Source organism: Notechis scutatus, chromosome 3 (genome assembly GCF_049901735.1).
Source record: "Notechis scutatus isolate UNSWTSFEM ecotype Mainland chromosome 3, rNotScu1.2, whole genome shotgun sequence".
NCBI classification, from domain to species: domain Eukaryota; kingdom Metazoa; phylum Chordata; class Lepidosauria; order Squamata; family Elapidae; genus Notechis; species Notechis scutatus.
Genome location: NC_142011.1, coordinates 94848666 through 94872623, shown reverse-complemented (window position 1 = coordinate 94872623; position 23958 = coordinate 94848666). Strand labels below are relative to the sequence as shown.

General features: G+C 34.8%; 1 protein-coding gene across 3 annotated transcripts in view; it reads left to right on the top strand.

Annotated features, from left to right (window-relative positions):
- The window catches only part of CRB1 (crumbs cell polarity complex component 1), a 153661-nt gene extending 132261 nt beyond the window's left edge, over positions 1-21400 (top strand). Inside the window, exon 8 of one of the 3 annotated variants that reach the window (XM_087960817.1) lies at positions 20505-21400. In XM_087960817.1, the coding sequence (XP_087816943.1) occupies positions 20505-20720 (216 nt within the window). In that variant the 3' untranslated portion in view covers positions 20721-21400. The remainder of the gene's footprint in view (positions 1-20504) is intronic. The other 2 variants (XM_087960816.1, XM_087960819.1) reach the window with 2 other exon arrangements.
- The last annotated feature ends 2558 nt before the right edge of the window (positions 21401-23958 follow it).

Below are 23958 nucleotides of genomic sequence, written 5' to 3'. Positions count from 1 at the left end.
AATCAAAGTTTTGATGTGAACCAAACTGACCTTGACTGTATTTTAAATTGGTCTGATTTATGGACAGGTTAAGGTAGAGATCTAGATACTCTAAATTAAATATTATGGCAAACTTGCCATTTTATTTTATTTAGTATGGCTACAAAGTTTCTCTTATAAATTGGTCTTTATTTCTACCTCTACTAAAGTCATTTTAGCTGCTAGAACTAGCTGAAATTTAGAAGCATTCCTGCCAACTCTGATGAAGTAAGCTGCAGGTCATGCAAACTTATGCCTTTTAATAAAATGTATTGTTAGAAAAAAATGCTACTAGATTCCTGATTTTTTAACTTAATAATTGGTGCTTTAAGAAAGTTTTAAGAATTTGTTACTTTTTAAATATAGAAATAAATTATACGTTAAGACATATTCCTATGTGATGAAAGCTATTAAATTTCAGACAACTACAAAAGTAGTAATTTTTTTAAAGATCCAGAAGTCCCCTATTGTCTGTAAAGAATGAATATTTTAGTGCCACCTTCATTACAGTTGTAAATTGCAGCATATTAAATTTAGGTGCTTTTGTTCTGCATTTAAAATACTATTATGTGACTTCCGGTGATGAAGTGAAGGTGAACAGAGGTGTAGAAGCCCGTCTCCTGTCCTAAATCGTTTTTGCTCTTTGGCGTGACCCCTCGGGGTGCACGGTTCCCGTAGAGAACCGTGCTGGTGTCGGGAGACTCAGGCTGCAGTGAGAGGGGAGGGCAACCTCTCATCGCAACGAAGAGAAACCCTGCAGAGGCTATCCAGCAAGAGATTGCTGGCTTGTAATGGTGATCCCATAGTCCAAACTGTCACCCACAAAAGGAAGAGAGTGAGTGACAGCTTGTGACAGCTAAAGAAGAGGTTTGTGCGGAGATCCTGTGACAGTGTTCAATTATTGATTAGTGAAGAGATTTGTTGAGAAGCAACAAGCTGATCGGAGCCTGGAAAGAAGCAGCAAAGAAGAGAGGACACGAAAGTGTCTGAAAGTGAAAGGGCTCGAGAGGAGGAAGTGAAGATTAACAGTAGTGACCTAGAGGAGAAGGAGGCTCGGATCGGAGAGGTTTGCTATATTGTTGCCAGTTGGAGAAAAAAGTTTGACTCATGGAGGTTTGGGGTGCTTTTGGATTATTTTTTGCTTGGAAGGATTGGGCTGGCTACTTTTCAGACCGGGAGAAGACTTGAACCTTTGAACTAGATTAAAGACTTGTGGTTATAGACAATATCAATAACTGATTTAAGTCTCTCTGGACGTGGAATGGGGATTGCTGGCTGGGGGAGTACTTTAGTGGAGAATTTTGGAAAAATTATTTGCTTGAAACCCAAGACAGAAGGAGGAGTGTGTACTGCTGAGTGTGTTGAGATATTAGGAAGCTATAAACGTTACTCAGCAATTCTTTTTTTTTCTTTCTTTTTTTTTGCCTGAATGTGAGGAAGTGAAATCATCTAGCTTCAGAGACAGAGAGCTGGACAATTAATTTAAGACTCTCCCCTTTCTTTAATTTTGGATATATGGATCAACTATTCTATATTTTATTATCCTCTACCTATGTATTGACTGAAGAAGGAGAGACATTTGATGAGTGTAATTGTGAGGTATTCTGTCGGACCTAGCTGATTTATCAGCATCTTGTTAAGTAACATTGATATTGATAACAATAATCATTTAATATTTATATTTACTACATTTATAGTTATAACTGAATAACTACATATTAATATTTGAATATATCTTGCTTATTACTTTAAATAATCAATTGACTTTTTGAGGTTAATCAATTTCTAAAATTTTCTATGTGCATTGATGAAGTCTTTATAACACTATAATATAATATTGTCTCATAATATATATAGATATATATCTTTATACACATGTGGAATGGTATAGAATATACAATAGACAAGATTTGTATATAATTAGAGAGATAGGAGAAGGTATCTATCATTACTATTACTTAGATTTCATAATATTGAGAAATAAGCGTAGATTTTACATATGCATATATCTAATTTAGAACTTTAATTTGAGATTATATTGGATAGTATTTGCATTTACAAGTTTGTTGGATATATTAAAGAATTTAGGAAATTAAGAGATAGATAGACAAATTAGTTAATTAGTTTATCAGTCAATTTAGTATATTGGTTAATTTTACGATATATTATTTAACAGTAAATGCTAATCTGGGACAATGTAATCAATATACCACAAAAACAGAAACAAATTTTAGGAGAAATGACTTCCATAACTACTACAACACTCAAAGCTGGAAAGAAGACGACATTAACAACTCCAACAGCAATACCCTCACCAACATCACAGAAGACAATTGAGGAATCATTAACATTGGAAAAACAGCCTTCTATTACAAATACCAATATCCATTTGACACTGCTTACTCTACAAGATTCTATGTCAAAGCTACAAGAAATAATGCTCAAAAATCATACAGAGACAAGAGCAGATATAAATGAACTAAAAGAAGAGATGGGGAAATTAAAAGCAGAAATGAAAGTAGATATTTCTAAAGTAGATGAAAAAATTGGAACATTACAGCAAGCATTGGAGAAAAACGAATTGATAATAAAAGAAGTAGAGAAAAGGACAGAACAAACTGAAAAAAATGGAAAGAGTGGATGAATACTTAAAGACTGTGAGTAAGGAAATGGAAGATTCCCTGGTGTATTTAGAAATGGACAAGGCTGCAACATATCTAAGATTCCAAAATATAGTGGAATCAAAAGAAGAAGACTTAGATCAGGTGATGGCGGAAATCTTGGCGGAGGTACTGGAAAGAGACAAAGATGAGATTCTGAAAGAGTTGGATGAAGTCTATAGAGTAAGTACCAATTATGCAAGATGACACAAATGCCCAAGAGAAGTGCATGTACGTTTTGCAATAAGAAAGGTCCGGGACATTATATATATAATATCGAGAGACGAAACAATCAAGTATAAGGACAAAGAAATCTCAGTTCTTAAATAAATCCCAAGAAGGGTTAGACAAGCAAGACGAGATTACAAATCCCTGGTGGCCCAATTAAATCGAAAAGGTATTTTGTTTAAATGGCTTGTCCCAGAAGGGATGTTAATTACTTGGGGGGAAAGAAAAATTAAAGTAGACTCTTTCAAAAAAGCCCAAGATTTCTATGAAAGACTGGTAGGCTCTGAAGAGCAGACAGCAAAGACAAATTAGAACCAGAATCCCAAGAAGACCAAGAGCATCAAAAAAAAGGGACAGAAGACCCCAGAAAACTTGAAAAACAACCAGCAACAACAAGAAGAAAAAGAAGAAAGCAAGACACAGTATCAAACACAAGTAGAACTTGGAGTAACTACAAAGCAAAGAGCAAGAAATAATGAGACTTAAACTTCAAGAAGAATAAGACCAATCAAAAATAAAGAAGAAAAAAATAAGAAGTAAGAAAAATGATCCAGTAGCAACAAGAGAAGATTTTAGATTAACAAACATAACATAAAGAGAAAAAAGTCCGATTAGGAGATAAAGAAATAGATACAACTAGAACTATGGAAAAAGAGGTGAAACTCTTATCCATTAATATAAATGGCTTAAACTCAAAAATAAAAAGACAAAGTTGATAAAACAAAATGCAGATATTGTTTTTTTACAGGAAACACACATTTTAAAAATACAGGAAAAATATTTAGTCTGCTCCAAATTAGGGACAGTGTTTATGGCTTCTGCAGATAACGAAAAAAATAATGGAATAGCAGTTTACATTAAAGAAGAGATAAAAGCAACATTAATATTTGCAGACCCCAAAGGAAGAGTTGTGGCAATAGAAATACAGATAAATTAAAAAAAAATCCTATTGGTGGTAATTTATGCCCCTAATGCCAATCAAAAAGAATTCTATAAGGCTTTATATGCCAAAATCATTGAACTGGAAAGGAAAAATATTTGTATTATAGGGGATTTTAATGTTGTAGCAGATCATCAAAAAGATTATAATGGGGGGGGTGAATAAGAAGGGAAGGGAAAAAATGAAGAGAGAATTACCTAAAATTTGTGAAGAAGATTAAAGAATTAAATTTAATAGATGTATGGAGAAAATTAAATCCAGATAAGAGACAATTCACTTTCTACTCAAATCCCCACCACTCATGGTCACGCATTGATATGGCATGGATAAGTGGAGATTGAGTAGAAGATGTGACAGAAGCAGAAATTATACCGAACTCTTGGGCAGATCACAACCCTCTTAGAATCAATTGGAAAGGTAAGAAAAAATCAAGGAGAAGGTGGACTTTAGATTCTCAACTATTAAAGGATGAGGAATTTATAAAGAAACTTAAGGAAGAATTAACTTTCTATTTTAAAGAAAACAATAACCTAGACACAACTATCCAAAATTTATGGGATGCTATGAAAGCCGTTATACGGGGAATTATAATATCTTACACTGCACAAAAAAATAAAGAAAAACATGCTCAACATAACAATTTATACCAAACAATTAAGAAACTAGAATCCGAATTACAGGATGCCCCACAAAACATTAAAATACAAGAACAATTGATTCTCTATAAACATAAACTCAATTTAATGTAACAGGAAGAATTTATTAGAAACTTGAAAGCAACCAAACAAATATATTTTGAACAAGCAAATAAGCCTGGCAGATGGCTCTTTTATAAGCTTAAAAAAGAGAAAGAGAAAGAACCATCTACCAACTACAAGATGAAAGTGGAAATTATCAACATACAATAGAGAAGAAAAAAGAGATTGCATATAAATATTTTGAGAATCTGTATAAGAAAGAGAGAGTAGATGAAGATCAGATAAGGGAATATCTAAGAGAAAAAAGAATTCAAGAAATTAACGATGAGATGAAAGAATTTTTGACAAAGGACATATCTATGACAGAATTAAAACAAGCAATTAGAACCCAGAAAAGTAATAAAACCCCAGGCCCTGACGGCTTCCCAGCAGAATTTTATAGAGCAATAGAAGATCAAGTGGGACCAATAATGGTGGATTTATATAATGAGATATTATTATCTGCTAAAATGCCAGGCACGTGGAGAGAATCATTAATTTTGCTAATCCTGAAGGGGGATTCAGATGCCAGAACGATACAAGACTATAAACCAATTTCTTTGTTGAATGTAGATTATAAAATATTTACTACTATTATTGCTACTAGATTAAAGAAAATTCTGAACAATTACATACATCCAGACCAAAACGGATTTCTTCCAAATAGACAAATTAGGAACAATTTCAGAATAATAATGGATAGTTTGGAATATTATGAAGCCCATCCAGGGAAACAGGTAGCTCTTGTTTTTTTGGATGCTCAAAAGGCTTTCGACAATCTTAATTGGCAATTTATGATTCAGCAAATTTATGATATGAATTTCGGCACAAAATTTGAGAATATTATAACAGCAATTTATTCAGTACAAAAAGCAAATATCATAATAAATGGAGAGAATACCCAAACTATAAATATAGAAAAAGGAGTCCAACAAGGCTGTCCGTTGTCCCCTCTGCTCTTCATATTATCATTAGAAATACTATTAGAAAGAGTGAGACAAAATCCTGAAATAAAAGGATTGAAAATTAAAAATGAAGAATATAAACTGCAAGCTTTTGCAGAAGATATGGCCTTTATTATGGAAGATCCAATAGAAACAGGACAAATATTAATTAAGGAACGAGAAAGATATGGAGCGGTGCCAGGATTGAAAATTAATAGACAGAAAACAAAACTTCTAGTAAAAAACTTAACAGATCTACAAATAACAAAATTAGAAAGGGTCCTCGGACTCCAAACAACAAGAAAAAATAAATATTTGGGAATATGGCTGACAGCACACTGTAAGGCGATAAAGGGGAATAATTATAATAAGCTATTACAACAAACAAAAAAAGATTTGGAATTATGGACGAAAATGCAACTGTCATTATTAGGAAGAATAGCACCATAAAAATGTCTATATTACCAAAATGTCTTTATTTCAAACTATTCCAGTTAAATTAGAAAAGACCTTTTTCAATAATCTTAATAGAATGACAGCAAAATTTATCTGGCAGGGTAAAAAATGCAGAATAAAAATGAAATTACTACAAGATATGAAGAGCAGAGGAGGCTTTGGATTGCCAAATTGGGAATTATATTATAGTGCAGCAACATTAGTTTGGCTAAAAGATTGGATTAATTTAAAGAATAAAAGAATATTAGCTATAGAAGATCATGATCTTCAGAGAGGATGGCATGCCTTTCTTTGGGACACAGGACTCATCAAACAAAATTATTTCCACAGACATCTGATTAGAGATTCATTGATGTACATTGGATCAAGGTTAAAAAGAAACAGTACATAAAAATCCCAATTTGGCTATCTACAATGGAAGCAACGATCCACCCAAATAATTTAGACCTGAACAAAATGTTAAAATATAAAGACTTATTGGATACAAATGGAAATTTAAAAACAATACAGGAACTCCAAGAACAAGAGCTACGAGTAGACTGGTGGGCTTATCTTCAAATACAAAGTCGATATAAAAAGGATGCAAAGGAGTATGGAATATATTTGAAATCTCAACAATTAGACAAAAATTTATTAGACCTAGATAAAAAAAATCTTACCAAAATTTATAAGTATCTCCTAGAAGTATAATTAGAAGAAGTAGTGAAAGGATGCATGATCGCATGGGGTCAAAATATTGGTCATAACATAAAGTTATCAGAGTGGGAGACTGTATGGAATAGAAACCACAAATTAACAAAATCAGTAACATACAAAGAAAATGCATATAAAATGTTCTATAGGTGGCACTTACCCCCTTCGAGATTAGTGAAAATGTACCCTAAAATGAGTTCCATATGTTGGAAATGTAAAAAAAAAGAGGGAACATATTATCATATGTGGTGGTCTTGCCCAGAGGCTCAAAAATACTGGCTCAAAATTCAGTTGGCTACAGGAAATCACCAATGAACAACTAGACCTAGAACCAGACCTCTTCCTATTGGGGATCTTCAAAGAAAATACGTAAAGAGTACAAAATACTTATTATTACACATATTGACTGCTGCCAGGATCGCCTTTGCCCAATGTTGGAAACAGCCATATACACCTGTAGAGGAACTGGTTATACAAAAAGTTATGAATTGTGCTGAAATGGATAAATTAACGCTGAGTTTAAAAGATAAGGAATCTTCAATATTTTATAAGGTATGGGAACAATGGTATAACTGGATAGATCGGAGACAGACTAAGGATAAGTAATTATTAAATATAGAATATAGATGAAATAAGAATATAATTATGCACAAAATAATATTTGTAAATATCGCACAAATGAGTGTTACACGATAAGCACCACAAACAGCTGTTATTATATATTTTTTATGTTTTTAATGTAATAAAATTCAATAAAGTTTATTTAAAAAAATAAAATAAAATACTATTGTGCGGAAGTTTGAACATTTAAATTTAAAAATAAAAAATAAAATTCCAAAGCAACATTAAGTTATGGATTACAATATTAGGCAAAAGATTACTGGAGCAAGAGAAATTTTAATGTTTTTTTAATTTAAAATAATAAAAAAATTACATCCATTTCTGTTTATCATTTTTGTCACTGAGTAGCATATATATATTTGGAGTGGGGAGCTGCCTTTTGTTAAATACTTTTTCCTAATGCAACTATTTTTAAGTAAAAATTTTAAGTAAATATTCCCTTGCAGATACTTCTTGGAAGCAAGTTTTCTTGACATTGTGATTTTGGACAAGAAAGAGCTACATACTAGTAGACTTTTCAGTGTTGTTCTCTATGTCACTCACTGAATCCATTCTGAGGGCTCTTACAAATCTACTGTCAAGTTTCCAAATGATGAAATCCATTTAAAAAGAAAAGAGCAAAGTCCATCTTCCAAAACAATTTCTTTTATTTAGGAAAGCATCAAATTGGCAAAGTCCATGGTAATTCCGGATCTGACACAACCCGGAATTACCTCACAATATAAGAAGTAGAAACAACACCCAAAAGTCACATTCTCCAATAGAAGTAATTCAACATTGCTTGATGTCATAAATCTCCACTTCAAGGGGCCTGAGCACGATCAGCTCATTTTCCCACAGGAAGAAGAATCACCTAGCCTAAAGAACTCTCCCTATCTCCACTCCTCCCCCCTTAGGAATGTGGCAAGCCCGAAACCCTTCCCCCATAACTGCCAAAGAGAAAATAAGAAAAAGAATATATACTAAGTCTAACTAAAATGGCTACACATATGTCAATTTCAGGCTTGACATCTACTTTCAGATACATTTGTAAAAGTTTAATTTACATCCCTAGTCACAGCTCTTTTTCCTTTCCTTTCCCTCCCCTCCCCTCTTCTCCTTTCCTCTCCTTCTTTGTTTTGACTCCTAGTGACTGCCTGAACTGCAGTTTTTTCAGTAAGTTTTTTTCAGAAATGGTTTGTCATTGCCTCCTTCCTAGGCTGAGATAGACTGCCTGCCTCAAGGTCACCCAGCTGGCTTTGTGCCTAAGTTAGGATTAAAACTCACAGTGTCTCAGGTTCTAGCCTGATGCCTTAATTACGATACCATACTAAAACAGCAGAGTCACAATTCCATTTCATAAACATCCCCAAAACTGTTCATTTCGTGTTCATGTGAGAAAGACCTACCAAGAAATAAGGAATAGGAAAACATGCAACATTTGACATTGTTTCTCCAAAGAACTGTGAATAGTACAACAGTAATGCAACAGTACATGCAAGAACCTCATATTTCGAAAGAGGTGAGCAATCCCACTTCAGATAGATACCACATGTCTCTTCCTTTTTTTCTGCAGCCTTCGCAAGAATGCCCCCATGGTCAATATTTGGTTCTAGTATAGGCTATTGTATATTGGCGTGAAATCATGTAGAATAAGTGAATTAAGCCTCTATTAATTTTAATTAACCTATGACACATTTAATAACATCACTGCCCTCCCACATTATGAAATAATTGGAATTAAAATAAGCACAGTTCCCAACATCTCAAAGGATTTGTTACTTGACCATTCTTTCCCCCTTCAATAATTATTTGCATATGGAAGATACAGGGTGTTCAGACCAGCATGCCGGATAATTAGTGGAGAAGCTCAGATGTGTCTGTTGCCCCGTCTTTCAGATCCTATCAGCTTTTTAAAAAGAAAATATTCACAGCAATAATGTTCACAGAAGCTTGCTAAACAAGCTACAGTTATTTATATGACAATAAACAATGAGATAGCAGGGAGTCACATGCTGGACACAAGACCAATAGCACACTACCTTCTGCTATATTTACTTAGAAGCAGAAAATAGTTGCACTATAAGTGTTGCAGCTACGTACAGTAGATGAGTGATTGACTTGATATCCAGCTGTGACAGCATGAAACCTTTTAAGTATTTTGCTAATCACAGATTCATGATAGCAGTAGAGGCGGGTTCAATGTTATTTGCTAATTCCTGGCACCAACTGGTTAGGACAGTTTTCTCTGAAATCTGTTCAACAAATCTGTGCCACAGACATGATTATTGAGGGAATATCTTGAAACTGAAGGTATTTGCACACACATTGATTGTTCAACAAGAGAGGCAGATGCTGATGAAGTTTGCAATATTATGTGCTGATTAAATGGCATTGAGAGAAAAAAGCTTAAAGTGCATGCTCAAAAAAATGTGAATGCTGATGTCATTAATTTTGTAAATTTCTATATGATTTTTTTAGTGCTATATGAAAGAAAATAATCTTAATCTTGGACATTCCTTGTCCAGCCTTGTACCTTCATACTTTACTTCCTCAGATGCAATGGTTGAAATATAGTTTTCCAATCCAGGAATTACAGAGTGGAGATTTTCACAGTTGCTATTTATTGATGGAATGACTTTCAGGTACTACTCTATGAGACAAGGAATTTATTGTTTCATCTGGTATTATACAGAAGTAATTTCCCCAATTCACTAATTGTTGAATTGAGATATAGTACTGGTAGGAAAAAAGAGAAAGAGGATAATACAACAGTATAGAATCTGGGCACCGGGTTTAGATATATGTTGGTTTAATTAATTAAATATCTGTTTAATATCATCATAAAGAAAGGCATACCGATTTTTACAATTATACAAAGCATGAATGTGAAAGAAAAAAATGGTCCCAAACATTCCATTATCCACCCCATTGATTTAAATTTGACAATTTTGCTAACTTAACATAAATGATATTCTCAGTAGCTAAAAGAAAGACTATAATACACCAAATTACCACCATTAAACACTTTTCATAGGTCATTTCCCATTCATCACTAAATCAATCTAAAAACTGTCCTCATTACTGCTATGGCAGCACAATGGTTACATGATTTTAGAAGATGTTGTAAAATGCTAGAGGGAAATTTTCACAGTACTTTAGCAACTTTTATGAAATGAAAACCAGAAAATGCCACTGCAAGTTTATGTAGGACATTCATTCATTTAAATTAACAACCAAAAGCCACCTTTTCATTACTGAGAAGGTGCAAATCACTATATTTCTGAACTTCAAGAAAGCTCCACTGCTGAAAAGGATTTCATGTTAACAACATGGCCCTGTTCCCTTTTAAATTGTGTATTAAATGTCAAACTAAGAGTGAGACACACATAGATGCACATATCCAAACATTTAAAACTACTATCAGTGAAAAAAAAACAGATTTATTCCAGCACAGCAATCAAAGTGATCTTTAAAAATGCCTTTACCTAGAAGTCAATCTCCAAACGGCTTTCAATTCTTTTGGAAAGCAGGTAGTAGACTAAGACAATAAAGCATTATCAGTGTCTCTTCCAGTGTTTTTGCCCCATTGGTACTTCCAGTAGTAACTGCTAAGCAGCTACCATTCACACAAACATACGTAACAAGTTTTGACTTGCTATTAAGATTAACATGATCTAGCGACAGAGAACACAATTTCAAAATATTTATTGTAGTTTGAAAAATGAGTAATACTTTGCAATGGTGCTTTCAAAGAGCACTTATTTTTTTTAATTAGACCTATAAAATAAATCAGTACTATTAATTTTCTTCCCCTGATTTCCCTTGATAGGGGTGTACAGGAGTTAAAGAAGAGGGAAAAATGACTTCACAACCTTCCTATAATGTAAAATCAAAACCAAAAAAATCAATAAGGAACCCATAATCCTTTGTTATAATGGCGTTTGAACTTGCTACCTCCTAGTTCTTAGTGCTAACTGCAATTGTGCTCCATCTACAACTCTCTGTTGGCATATTCTAAAGTTCAGTTTAAGTTGTGACATTCATACCGTGAATGGCTATTCTAGTTTGTATACAGAATAATTTATGTACTATTACATTTATATTCCTTTAAGGATGAGGAGGGGGGAATCATGAAATATTAATAAATATCAACAAAGCTGTGAAAGTTTTAGAAAAATATTCTGCATTAAAACATACAGTAATTTGCAAATGAAAATCTAACATACAGGGAAGATAGGTGACGGTGGCCAGATTAACAGAAAATGGGAAGGCACTGTGAAGATTAGCAGATGTGAGGTGGGGAAACTGTTGGGCATGGGGGTTAAGAAGACTGTGACTAGGTGAGCTGATGGAAGGGAGGTGCATCTGGACAATATGTTTACTTTTATCCATTATGCAAGTGGATGGACAGATTGAAAGGACATCCGGGTGGGGAGGAAGGGATATCTTCTTTTAAAAAATCAAAAGGGAGGCATCAGTTTGAAAAGTTTAGGAAGCCTTATTGCAAAGCAAGGGTCGTGCCACTTTTTGAACTAAGTCAAAAGATGGTGTGGCCAGAAGTTTGTGGGGAGATTAAAATTACATTAAATTGTAATAATTAAGTAAAGTCTTAACAGACAGTACACTTACAGCAATTCACATCTCTCATCTCCAACAATTGCCAGGTTTAATTTAAAGATTATGAGAAGGAGAGGCATTTGCTGCATTTGGCCAATGAACACCTCCCGCATGAAGAGGCCCTTTCTGATTCCCTAGGGCAATGATCCCCAACCTTTTTTACGCCGCGGCCCGGTATCCCCAACCTTTTTCGCCGCGGCCGGTGCCGGCATTAGCTGGGCGCCGCCATCTTTTTGATGAAAAAGTGCTTCGGTGAGCTTTTTACCGGAAAAGCTCACCGGAGCTACTTATTCATCAAAAAGATGGCGGCGCCAGCAAGCTCAGCGCCCGGTAGGACTTGTTCCACGGACCGGGACCGGTCCGCGGACCGTGGTTGGGGACCCCTCCCTAGGGGACTCAGTCCGTGTACCCTGAGCCGAAAGTTATTTTATTTTTCTTTCAGTGTCAGCATCAGGACAAGACAATATAATAGGATAGACAGCTCTTAAGGAAAGCATTGGTTATTCAGTGGCTTAGAATATTTTGAATATTTCACAATATCCATTAGAAATCCACCTGAGTCCACAGTCCTAAAATTGCTCTATTGCAGCACTGGCAAAGTAATATAATTTTCTCCCCACCCTTTCCCTATCACCACAACACCCCCCCCCCCCATTTCATTCTCACAACAAACCTGTGAGGTTGACTAGGCAGAGAACTAATGTCTAGATTCAAATTTGGTGATTTTAAGACTTGTGGACTTCAGCTCCCAGAATTACCCAGCCAGCTGAGGGGGTGTGCATAAGCAGACAATCGTGCCTATCGTCCTTGTCCTATTGTCCCCTATTATTAGTTCCTATTTCTTATACAATATTTAAACTTATGTTTATTCTTATTTCTATTGTATTGTAAGCTTTTGACAAAATAAATAAATAAATAAATTCTGGGAGTTGGACATCCACAAGTTGTCAAGTGGTCAAGTTTAGAGATCCTTGGTCTAGATTCAGATCACCTTCTGAACTTCCCATTTAGTGGACTATAGTTAATTTTATCAGTTTTTAAATTCAAAGTTGTATCAGTGGGGGCAGGGGAACCACTTCTTACATACGGGGCTGGGAAATGATGGCAAAATGATATGTAATATTGTATCAATTGTTATTTATTTATATTGCATTTATTCTCCAAAGAACCAGATTACTACAACCTTCAACTAAGAAAGAGTAAATTATCAAAATGCTGAATGAGTTTTGGTTCTAAGTATGAATAGGCACATGCTATTGAAGGAGTTTTATATGAGCAAACCTTCTTTAGTTTCTTTTGAAAAAAAATTCACAAGCCTTATCTGAGCAGGAATCTACAAGTTTGCTTCAGATTTCTCCAGTCATTCTTTGTAAAAAAAAAAAAGGGGGGGGTGTCCCTAAATCCCTATAGCTTTTATTCAAGATTGCAGAGCTCTTTTGGCTTCCCTCCAAATTCCTCTGATGTTTTGCCTGAGGCAGAGCCCTTAAATTCATTTCTCATTTTGTCTGAGGTGAAAATGTGGGGGTCCTTGCTTAACATTCAATCCACATATTCCCAGTTAATCAAATGAGGGACAAAGGTTGCTCAAGAAATGCGAAAAACAGGCACTGCCTTGTTGATAAAGGCAGGAAAGAGTTCTCAATTTCCAAATACAAATGAATCCAGGCCTGATCCCAAAAGGCCTAACAGACTCCTTGAATATGAATAGGATAGGATAGGATTAGGATAGGATAGGATTAGGATAGAATAGGATAGCCAGAAGAAATATTTTGCTCTTGTGCCTAACATTCCAGAGAGTTCCTCTGATAATCATTTTATTTTGTTCCTAAATGTAATGGTATGAGGAAAGAGACTGCAAAAGTGACAGCAAGAGAATTTCAGACTTGCAAGATTCATAGCTTTACAATAAAAGGTCATGTTTCCCATCTGGTGTACACTATCTGGTGTACCTTGTAAGGCTATCAGTCCTACAACTCTGAAAGTACAATTGTCCCATTATTGACTTTACAGCCCAAGAACTTAGAGAAAGTTCCTTCTGAGCTTCTTGCTCTGCCCAGTATACAGGTGCAGGCTATGCCGTCTCTTATGTGACAATTTCTTAGACAACATTTCTTCACTCCATCTCCCAAGGTCTTTCCCATATATACCATTATACTAAAAGATATGTTTGAATAATTATATTTGTGTACAGCCTACGGTCATCCACTAAATGTTTAAACCCTGCTGCTTGTGCCATATTCTAATCATTTGTTCCTGACATCTACAGTAATGTCAGAAGGCTCCTATACCACATCATCATAAACAAAGAGGGAGATAGATGAAGTGCTTGCTGTAGAAACAAATTTGATCTAGAGCTAATATTGTTTTCTAAACAGCTGCCTCAAAGAAACTGCTAAAAGTTTCCATATACTTAAAAGGCAGATTAAATCCTGTAATGAAGAAGAAAGTGAATTTAAATTTTACTTTAAAACAAAGCAAACCCTGCAATTAAGAATCCAAGCTAAAATAAGTTGAAATTTAAAGCAGTGAGGAAATTAACATAAATAATAAATGGCTCATCCTAGAAAAGAATTATAAATATACAGGCAATTTACATATACCACCAACGTGTACCCCAATATCCTCTTTTGCTACCTTTCAAGTCCCATAATATATTTCTTTCTTTATAAAGATTGTTTAGATAAATGCACAAATAAATGGGAAGTGGCCATCTTATAAGGTAGACCAGACTAAGAAACCAATGTCACACGGGTCATGCAGGACTGGTATTATTGTAACAGCCATAGCAACAGAATCTTGCAAGTGAAAATTTGAGTTATCTTTCTCTCACTTTAAGTGTCAACTAGGGGAGGGTCTAAGATGTTTACTCAAAACTAGCTTAATTGGAATGAGTTCAAGCCTTGGTTATCTTTCCATTACCTCAGTAGCAACTCTTCATCCGGTCCTCCAAGGCCATTCCTTGGGCTGGGATGGCAGGGGAATTTCCATGCTAAGACACACACACAAACCCATTTCACTCAGTCATGTAAAAATAGTGAAGAGTATAGGGACCGCCATGCATTTCCCCACACAAACATCTACACAAATCCATGGCCACTTCTGGTAAAAGTATAAGAAAGTATCCTATAAGCCTTGGTTTATTTGGCTTTCGTATCTTGTATTTTAGTATTTATTTAGTATTTATTTGATTTGTCAATCGCTTACAAGATACAGGTATAAGAATAAATATAGTTTTGAATACATGAGAGAGATACTTAAGAAAACCGCATACATTTTTCTGAAACATTCATAATAATGTGGGGTGGAAGTTTGAAACTCATCCCTTTTAGAAACCAAGAAATGATTTTTTTTTCAGATATATGAAAAAGAGTTTAGGATTCCACAACGCTGGGTACAGAATCTCACAGCTTCAACACTCCACCATTTTTCATATAATATTGTGTAACAGATGATGGGGAAAGCTTTTCCCAGGGACCCAAGAGATCTGCTATCAATCAGAGTAGAAAATACAGAATTAGAAGGAATGTCGGGTGGGATTAAAGTAGTTTGGTATGTTTCCATCACGTTAGAATTCTTTACTTCTTTAAAAACAATTCCCATTTATGCGCTAGAGGTTCAAAACGTGGTCTCCAACTCACTTGTAGGGTGAACCTCAACACGCTGGCTGAATTATCCTTTTGAGTAACTCTCAACGCTTGTTTATTTAGTTATTTATTTATGGTATGATATGGTATGGTATGGTATGGCATGGTATATCATTCATGGACCAGCATATTTACATTTCATTTAGATTAATAAAACACGATAAAGTATAAATGTCAAAAAGATCTATGTTCAAATATCAATGTCTAGGGCTAGGCCATCCAATCATTGAAGCATTGTTTATATTAAACAAATCAGATACTAGACCTCAGCTGGTCACAGTGCAAGCCCTTCCTGGACATAGTTGTTGTTTTTTTACCTTGAAGGCCTAGTGGGGGTTTGAGTTCAAGTTATCATGGGGGGGAGTTGTTTGCAGGGGCCATATCACAACATTTCCATACAGAATGGTGAAGGTTAAAATGGTATAGGTTCTCCTGCTGGACTAGAAGACCTGCAAGGTCCCTTCCAGCTCACTCTATTCTAACAAAATTTCTAATCTACTGTTTGATGTGAGACCCTGCAATCACACTCAGCAGAGAATACTATGGCCAGTATTATACAGGGAGATGTCACGTGAGATGCAAAACCTATATAGGATTGTCCATTGCTGATGTGGTAGTTCAAAGCCTGGCACTTTTTTTGTGTGGGGTCATTTATATGTATTCCTATGTTTGGATGTTCAGCGACCCATTTGACTTTCCAATGGGAACTGATGTTAAAGTTGTTGGCAAATTTACATCCCTAATATCTAAGAATGGAGGACTTCAGACTGGGGAAGACTCCCATAAATGAATTTAGAAAGTTGCTCAGCTAAGATCATATAGCCAGGGATTCAGTAACTTACAGTCCTAAAGTGTCTGATGGACAAAAAAAATGGGGGAAAAAACTGCTATACACCATTGCCCAGCTACATGTAGAAGGAAAAGAAGGAAGGAAGGAATGAAGGAAGGAAAGAGAAGGAAGGAAAGAGAAGGAAGGAAGAAAATAAATTCCAGAAATAGAGTGAAATTAAACACTTTTCCCAAAACATTTAAGGAATTACGGTGGAAGAATACCCTATTATTTCTCATCTGTGATGAGAACGTTATCTAATAAAAGTGAGATTGTGTGGAAAATGCAATTTTTCCATACAATACAATATATTCCATTATTCAGACAAAAGAGAATTAAGATCATTAGATTACTAGATCCTTAAAGAGATTCATGGAGCCGATTTTATACGGATTCACTATTAATGATTTATTTGGTATTTGTCTTGTGACACTGTGATTCTGAGGAAATGGACACTAGATTACTGTCTTTCCTACAGATGCTGAGCCCAAACATTTTTGCTCAAAACAAACTCTAAGAATCAATGTCAGAGATACAAGATTTCTTAATCTTCAGGAAGTGGCTTTTGAAAGCTTTCGTCTGGTTTACTTTTTTTTTTTTTAAACCCTCCTGGGTTCTTTTGTTTTTAAATATTTTTGGAGTTATGCCCCAAGCATATAATCTGTTTTTGACAATTCAATTGTCACTAGTATTCCAAATCAAAAGCACCAAAACAAAATCGGAATTGACAATCAAAATTCTCCCAGGGTGATGCTGTCCAGCATGTCAGTTTTCCCATGGTACTTCTAGTTACATTTGTGCTTCTTGATATAGATAGGGAAAATATCTTAATAACTTTCATAGCTCTTCAAATTCAAGTGTCCCTTAACAACTAATTAATGTCACCTGGAAAATATTTGATGCTAGTGGTTCTACTATACTGATGCCATGAAGATTTCCTGACACTGTATAAAATATTGTATTGTTGAATATAATACAACTTTCTCCATTCTAATATTTAGTATTGTTTATATTTTATTTATTTTTATTATAAAAGTTTCTAGGCTGCTTGAATCGTGCTGTTCTAAGAAGCTTACAAAAATATGTAAAATATACATTGCGATAATTTAAAAATTATCAGCATTATTTAATAACTACAATAATAACTTGAACATAAATACAATATCTAACATAATCACAATATCATTATGGAAACTTTAATTGTTTACCATATTTGACATTATAAAGGCTGAAGCTCATAACCAATGGCGGATGTCTTTGCAGAGGTTTAATTTTAACACCTCAGGACAGTGTTAAGTTTAAAAAAAGATTCATATAATAAATTAATTATTCTTGCATGCTGTTGCCTTTATGAAGAAAGAAAAATAAAACTAAGAAACAACAGGGTGTCATTTATTATTAATAGAACTGTATGTGGGCTTAGCTGTACTAATAAAATGAACTAGAGAAACTCCTGCATTTATAAAGTTCTGTTTGGCATAACCTTTGAATTTTAGTTGACTGATTGATTGACTGCTTGATTGAGGACCATAAAGTTGATGTTGATTTTTTTTAAAAAAAACTTTTATTAAGCCTTTTTATTTTTAAATAGAGAGAAAAGAAATAGACAATGAGAGGAAAGAAGAAAAAAGTAATGCAAGTGAAATGATTAAGCAGGAAATTTACAAGGATCACAATTTCAATAGTTCATTAATCGAATTAAGTATTGTTTTTGAAGATTTCAGGTTGTTCTTAAAATGTACAAACTATAGAATAGCACAGTCAGCACAGTACAATTCATAAAGTAAAATTAAATACTGTCACTGGGGCGCTCACATTGCAGCATTGGTCAAAAGGGCCCAGCAGAAATTATACTACCTGAGATTTCTCAGGAAACAAACAACTGAATGAAAAACTGCTGGTGATCTTCTACCACTGCACCATAGAGAATATTTTAACTTACTGCACCTGTGTATGTTTTGCCAGTTACACAGTGACAGATAAGATAGCGCTCCAGAGAGTTAACATCATAGATCAGAGGATGGTTGGTTGCCTTCTCCCCTCTTTGGAAGAGCTTTATAGCTCCTGCTACCTTAAAAAAGTTCAAAACATTCTTAAAGATCCATCTCATCCTGGGCACTCCTTTTTTTTAACTATTACCATCTGGCAGACAGTACAGAAAAATAAAAACAAGGACAAATAGGCTGAAAAAACAGCTTCTATCTAGGATAGTGCAATATTAATGCAATATCAAGGGTTTTCAATTCAATTGTATAGAATGCGAAGGATGTGTGTTTGTGTTTTATTTTTATAGTTATAATGTACACTGAAGATGGCATTTAATTTCATTGTACGAGGTGCAATGACAATAAACTAAACTAACTAACAAAGGTGTTGAAGAGCTATTCTGACTTAATTGAACTTATAGTCCTAGAATTTAATGAAATTAATATGTAGAACCAGCAGTTTGGCAGTTCGAATCTCACCAGGCTCAAGGTTGACTCAGTCTTTCATCCTTCTGACATGGGTAAAATGAGGACCCAAATTGTTGAGGGCAGTATACTGACTCTGTAAACCACTTAGAAAGGGCTATACAGCATTGTAAAGTGGTCTAAGCGCTATTGCTATATCATATATTTTAATTTGTATATTATCTGTGCTTTTCCTCCAGTTTTGGTATCATGATCATGCTCTTCCAATACAGTCCCCATCCCCAAATGTAAGTGCAGAATTTAGATTGAATCAAATAAAGAGTATACAGACTGGTCTTGCTCATTCGTCAATCTAGGCCAGTCGGTTTCAACAAATTTTACCTGATCTTTGTCCTGTGCAAAGGTTTCCCATTCAAACAACTGAATGCTCTGGGATTCTCATTTTCCTCTCATTCTCATTCCATGACTTGAAATGGTTAATATAATCAACACCTTTCTATAATCAATGAAGCACATACTGACTTCTTTTCGGTGTTCTTTGGCTTTCTCAATTACCCAGTGTGCATCAACAATAATTCATGTTGTTGCTCTGTTATTCTGGACATCTCTTGTTGTTTTTTTAAGTGCTGTTTTAACTTTGAATGGTCACTAAATGAACTATTGTAAATTGAGGAATACCTGTAGTTTACTATTTTTACAATACAGTAAATTGTCATTAAAGTGACTGTTTGTCTCCAGCATCTTCCAATATAGCCGCTGTTAAATATAAGTGCTTATTTTCTTTAGCAGGGCAGCTGGAATTAATCTTCAGACCTTGGGAACTCTGCTGGGCCTATATACTCTTATCCTTATATCCCAGCATTCCCCACTCATTCCTTCCAGGAACTCTTCTCCTCCCCATTCATCCCCCTCAATAATGAAATAGCATAGCAAGATTTGAAACCACTTTCGAGATTCAAAGCTCAAAAATATTTTCTGATGAATGAGCAGTTTCACCTTAATAAAATTAATAATACAAACAGTCTGTAGTTTTAGATTATCACAAGAATGTTTTTCTTTTTTATGTGCAGTCTTGCAATATACCTTCTCCCAAAGATTTTAATTCGTATTGAGCAAAATGTATTTCTTTTTCTGTAGTTTTAAATCAGCTTTCAGTTTGATGGGAGGAATTTTATCCCCGCCACCAGAATAAGCAAATTTCACTGACTTAGTTGTGATGGCTAATTCTTGCACCTTTGATACAAGATCATTGAAGAATGAATGTGAATGCCCTGTATCTCTGTAGTGATTTGCAAGCAACTTGGCGCTCTGAACTCCCATTCATCCTGCAGTGAAGATACAATTGATATGAGTTGTTGTTGTTTTTCTTTTTTACCATGGTAGCTCTGAAGTATAAGAAGATGGGGAGTCAACCCTATGGCTGCAACATGATAAAAAATTAGATAACATGAGAAAAAACAAGCAACAGCTATAATTGTCAGGAAATTAGACAAATTTTAATCTGGATCTTCTATATTGTTGTTGTTATTCTTAAATTAATTCCTCAGCAAATATATTGAGAGTTTGCTGTATATACAAAGATAACCAGCTAGATTTTCTTCCTATGGGGAGAAGAATCCTGAAATGTACTCATGTGTGTAAGCCAGTTATTTCTGTGATCAAATTGTATTTATTGTTTTTCTGCTTCAATGGCATCATATTGTTCCTTCTTTCCATTCTTCCAGCTGACAGATGACCTATCCTTCAATATATTCACCTCCATTGGCACAGTGACCTTGGCCTTGTTACTGATCTTTCTTCTGGTAGTCATAATTTCCATCATAACTGCCAATAAACGTGCCACCCAAGGGACTTACAGCCCCAGTCGCCAAGAGAAGGAGGGATCCCGAGTTGAAATGTGGAACATGGTGCAACCTCCGCCCTTGGAAAGGCTAATTTAACTGAAATTAATAATGATTTTCTCAATCGATAACATAAAACAAAAAGATGATTTTGGATACCACAGTAGAAGCCTTTAAGACTACACGGATTTCTGCCATTAAACTCAGAAACCTTGTTTATTAATCAAAGGAGGATTCAAGATTGCCTGAGACTTTTCAGCTTTGCCTTTCTGGTGGTAGCCTTTTGCAAATTCAATGCCTGTGGAAGGAGGAGAATTTTTTAAAAAGCCAAATTATCCCTCTGTCCTTGCATGGACAAGAAGGTACTTTGACATGCAAGATTTCATTCTAGAAAGCATTCATGATAAAAGTGGCTGGATGCCATATCTCATTTTATGGAAATTGTTATTCATTGCATTGAACATTATACTTACACTACAATCAACTTTCAACTGGAATGGTTCCTGGGATCTGTGTTAAGTGCCTGCATTTCAGATGTGACTGAAAGCCACTTGTTTGGGTCTCTTTCTCTTCTGGCCATCATTGCAGAAGAATGTTGTCACATAATGTTCCATGTATACTCCTTGTCCTTCACATACTTCTATACAGTCTTTAGAAGTAGAGGTGTTTATCTGCAGTACATCAACTTAAATTCTTTAAGTAGGAATTAAGTCAACATTACGGGGAAAAGCTCTTCTTGCAGCAAAATAAAACTTTAAAACCATTCTTCTCTTTGATGTGTTTTTGTCATCTTAAAGACTTGTAGATGCATAGAGGCATAACCATATGCAACTACCAGCATTTTCAAACTGAACAGAGATAAATTTAATTGGCTATCATAAGAACTAAGAGTACAAGGCAGTGTGCAGATCTATGTATGTGTGGTGCATGGCTGTGCATATGCATGTAAATCACAGAGCTCTTCAAGCTATTTATTTTTAGTGTACAAAATTAAGCAAGTTTTTATTCTCCCAAAACATACTCTTGCCTTTTTTTAAAAAAATAAAAAAAATTACAATGGGATTATTATTTTTTTTGCCTTTTAGGATTAGTCCAAAATTTTGTTAATTTATTACATCATTTAAATTCGGGGGAAACAGTAGGACTTTGCTTCATTGTAGTTATTTTCATTCAGATTTTATTAGGAAATAATTTGGGCTCTTGCAAATTCAGCAGTGTTTCAGCAATTCATCTGATGTTATCAAATAGCAACAAGATTGACAGGTCCTAAATCTCAAATTGTCTTTTAAACTACAATACATTTACCTGAAACTCCATTTAGTTCTCATGCTCTTGGGAGTTGGTATTTAGAGCCCCACATTTTCTCTTCCTCAGTATATAACTGGTCTTTCAATTGTTGCCTGTAATTTCCTATAACTTTAATATCCATTGGCATGTTTTACTATGAAATGCAGACTAGTTGGGTCCCATTAAAATCCCATTTTTGTCTATTTTTTTTACAGGGCCAATTGCTTTTATTTTTATTTATTCTTTTTTATTGTTATTCTTTATTCTTTTTTATTGTTAAAAGTCAAGGTAACTAGTTGAACAAAATACACTTCTAGGTCTAAGGTTTATGCATAAAATAAATGGACCTGTTGACTCCTACATGTAGCTAAAACTGCCACACATCCAATAGAATTGGGGAAAAAACATGCTTGTTTTGCTACAGCCCACTTCAGAAACCTTTCCTGTATGCCTATGAGTCACTGAATGTTAAGAAACTACCATGCATTCATGTGAGAATTAGTCCTGAATTCATTGACTGTCTCAGGAGGACATGGATAATTTACAGACTAAAGAAACACCAGCCCTTTTAGGTAGACCAGACCATGAAATCAACTCCACAAGTATCTAAAACTACTTTTATTAAGATTGGTTGTAATAACAGAATGCTGAACGTTTGATTCAACTGTATCTTCTCCCCTTTCTTATAGTTTAGTGAATTAGGGAGTATCTGGTTGAGCCACTTCCAAACAATATATTGTTATGGATATAAAAATTTGTCTATCCCTTTGGCCTAAGCAACAGCTCCTTCATATCTCCATCAAAGGCATTTTCCTTACTCCCTGCAAGAAAACCTTGTGCCTGTACATGCCAGTGCCTGTATTTTTAAAGGCACAGAATCTATGCTCATTGGTGGATTTCATGCAAAATTTGTAAGAAAACCAACAGCCCCTGGGGATTTAAAGCTTTAAAAACTCTGCTTCTGGCAATTTCTCTCTCCACCCCACCCCACTCCATCCAGTCCAACTTCCCATGCTCAGATGATGAAAAACCACAGTCTCTCCTTAGCTTTCCTTGCATACCAGGAAATCCACATCATAACTGGAAGCACTACTATGGTTTTTATGTATGTGAGAAGATTTGGGGGTGGGGGTATTCTTACTTGTCACATACAATCCAAATTCAAATCCAGATTCCAGGGTTTGATAGTATTATTTTTCCTGTTATGATCATCATGATGATAAAAACACAGGGAATCCAAAGTGGAAAATTCTTCTGTCAGGTCTTTAGAAGTTGTGCTTGAAACCCTGGCAACAGCAGAATGTGTATTGGGTTAGGATTACATACAAGGTTGAGGAACAGCCTCAAAATCATAATATTTAGTTATGCATCCATACTTTTAGAAATATTCTAAAAGTATGGATGCATAAATCTATCGGTTTATTACTGTTACATTATTGTTGTTGCTGCTATTATTTGTGCTACTGTTTGAATGCTGTAAATTACTGTGGGTATATTTCACCAAAGAATTTAAATTGGGAGGGTTGAATGTGAAATTCACCCAAACTGAAAGTGTTTAAATTCTTTGGTTGTATTGTCCTGGGTTTTAGATGTTTTATAGCCATTTTACAAATGTAGTTAATTCTCATTAACACAGAAGCAATGAATTAGAGAAGGGTTTTGTCTGAAAGTTACAATTTTTTAGATGCAGCTCCGAAAAGTTTGCTTCTGACTAATGAAAGATTCTGGTATTTGACAGACTCTAATAAGCCTGTTATTATATATTTGACATCTTGATTCCTTTGTGAATATTTCTATTGAGAATCACAATAGATTATTTTAAAAAATAAGACATGTTTTAGCAGTATACTTCAATAAAAAAATAGATAGTGCATCTAGTGGAGGAAAGGACTGCACAAGGTTGACAACACCTCTGATCTTGGCAAGAGGAACTTGAAAGGCATTTCTATCTTTATAGTATTTACACATTTCCATCTTTTTTATCTGCACGCATGCATACACAGTATAAAAGCTGGAGATGAGGATGCTTCCCATTGTAACTGTCAGACTA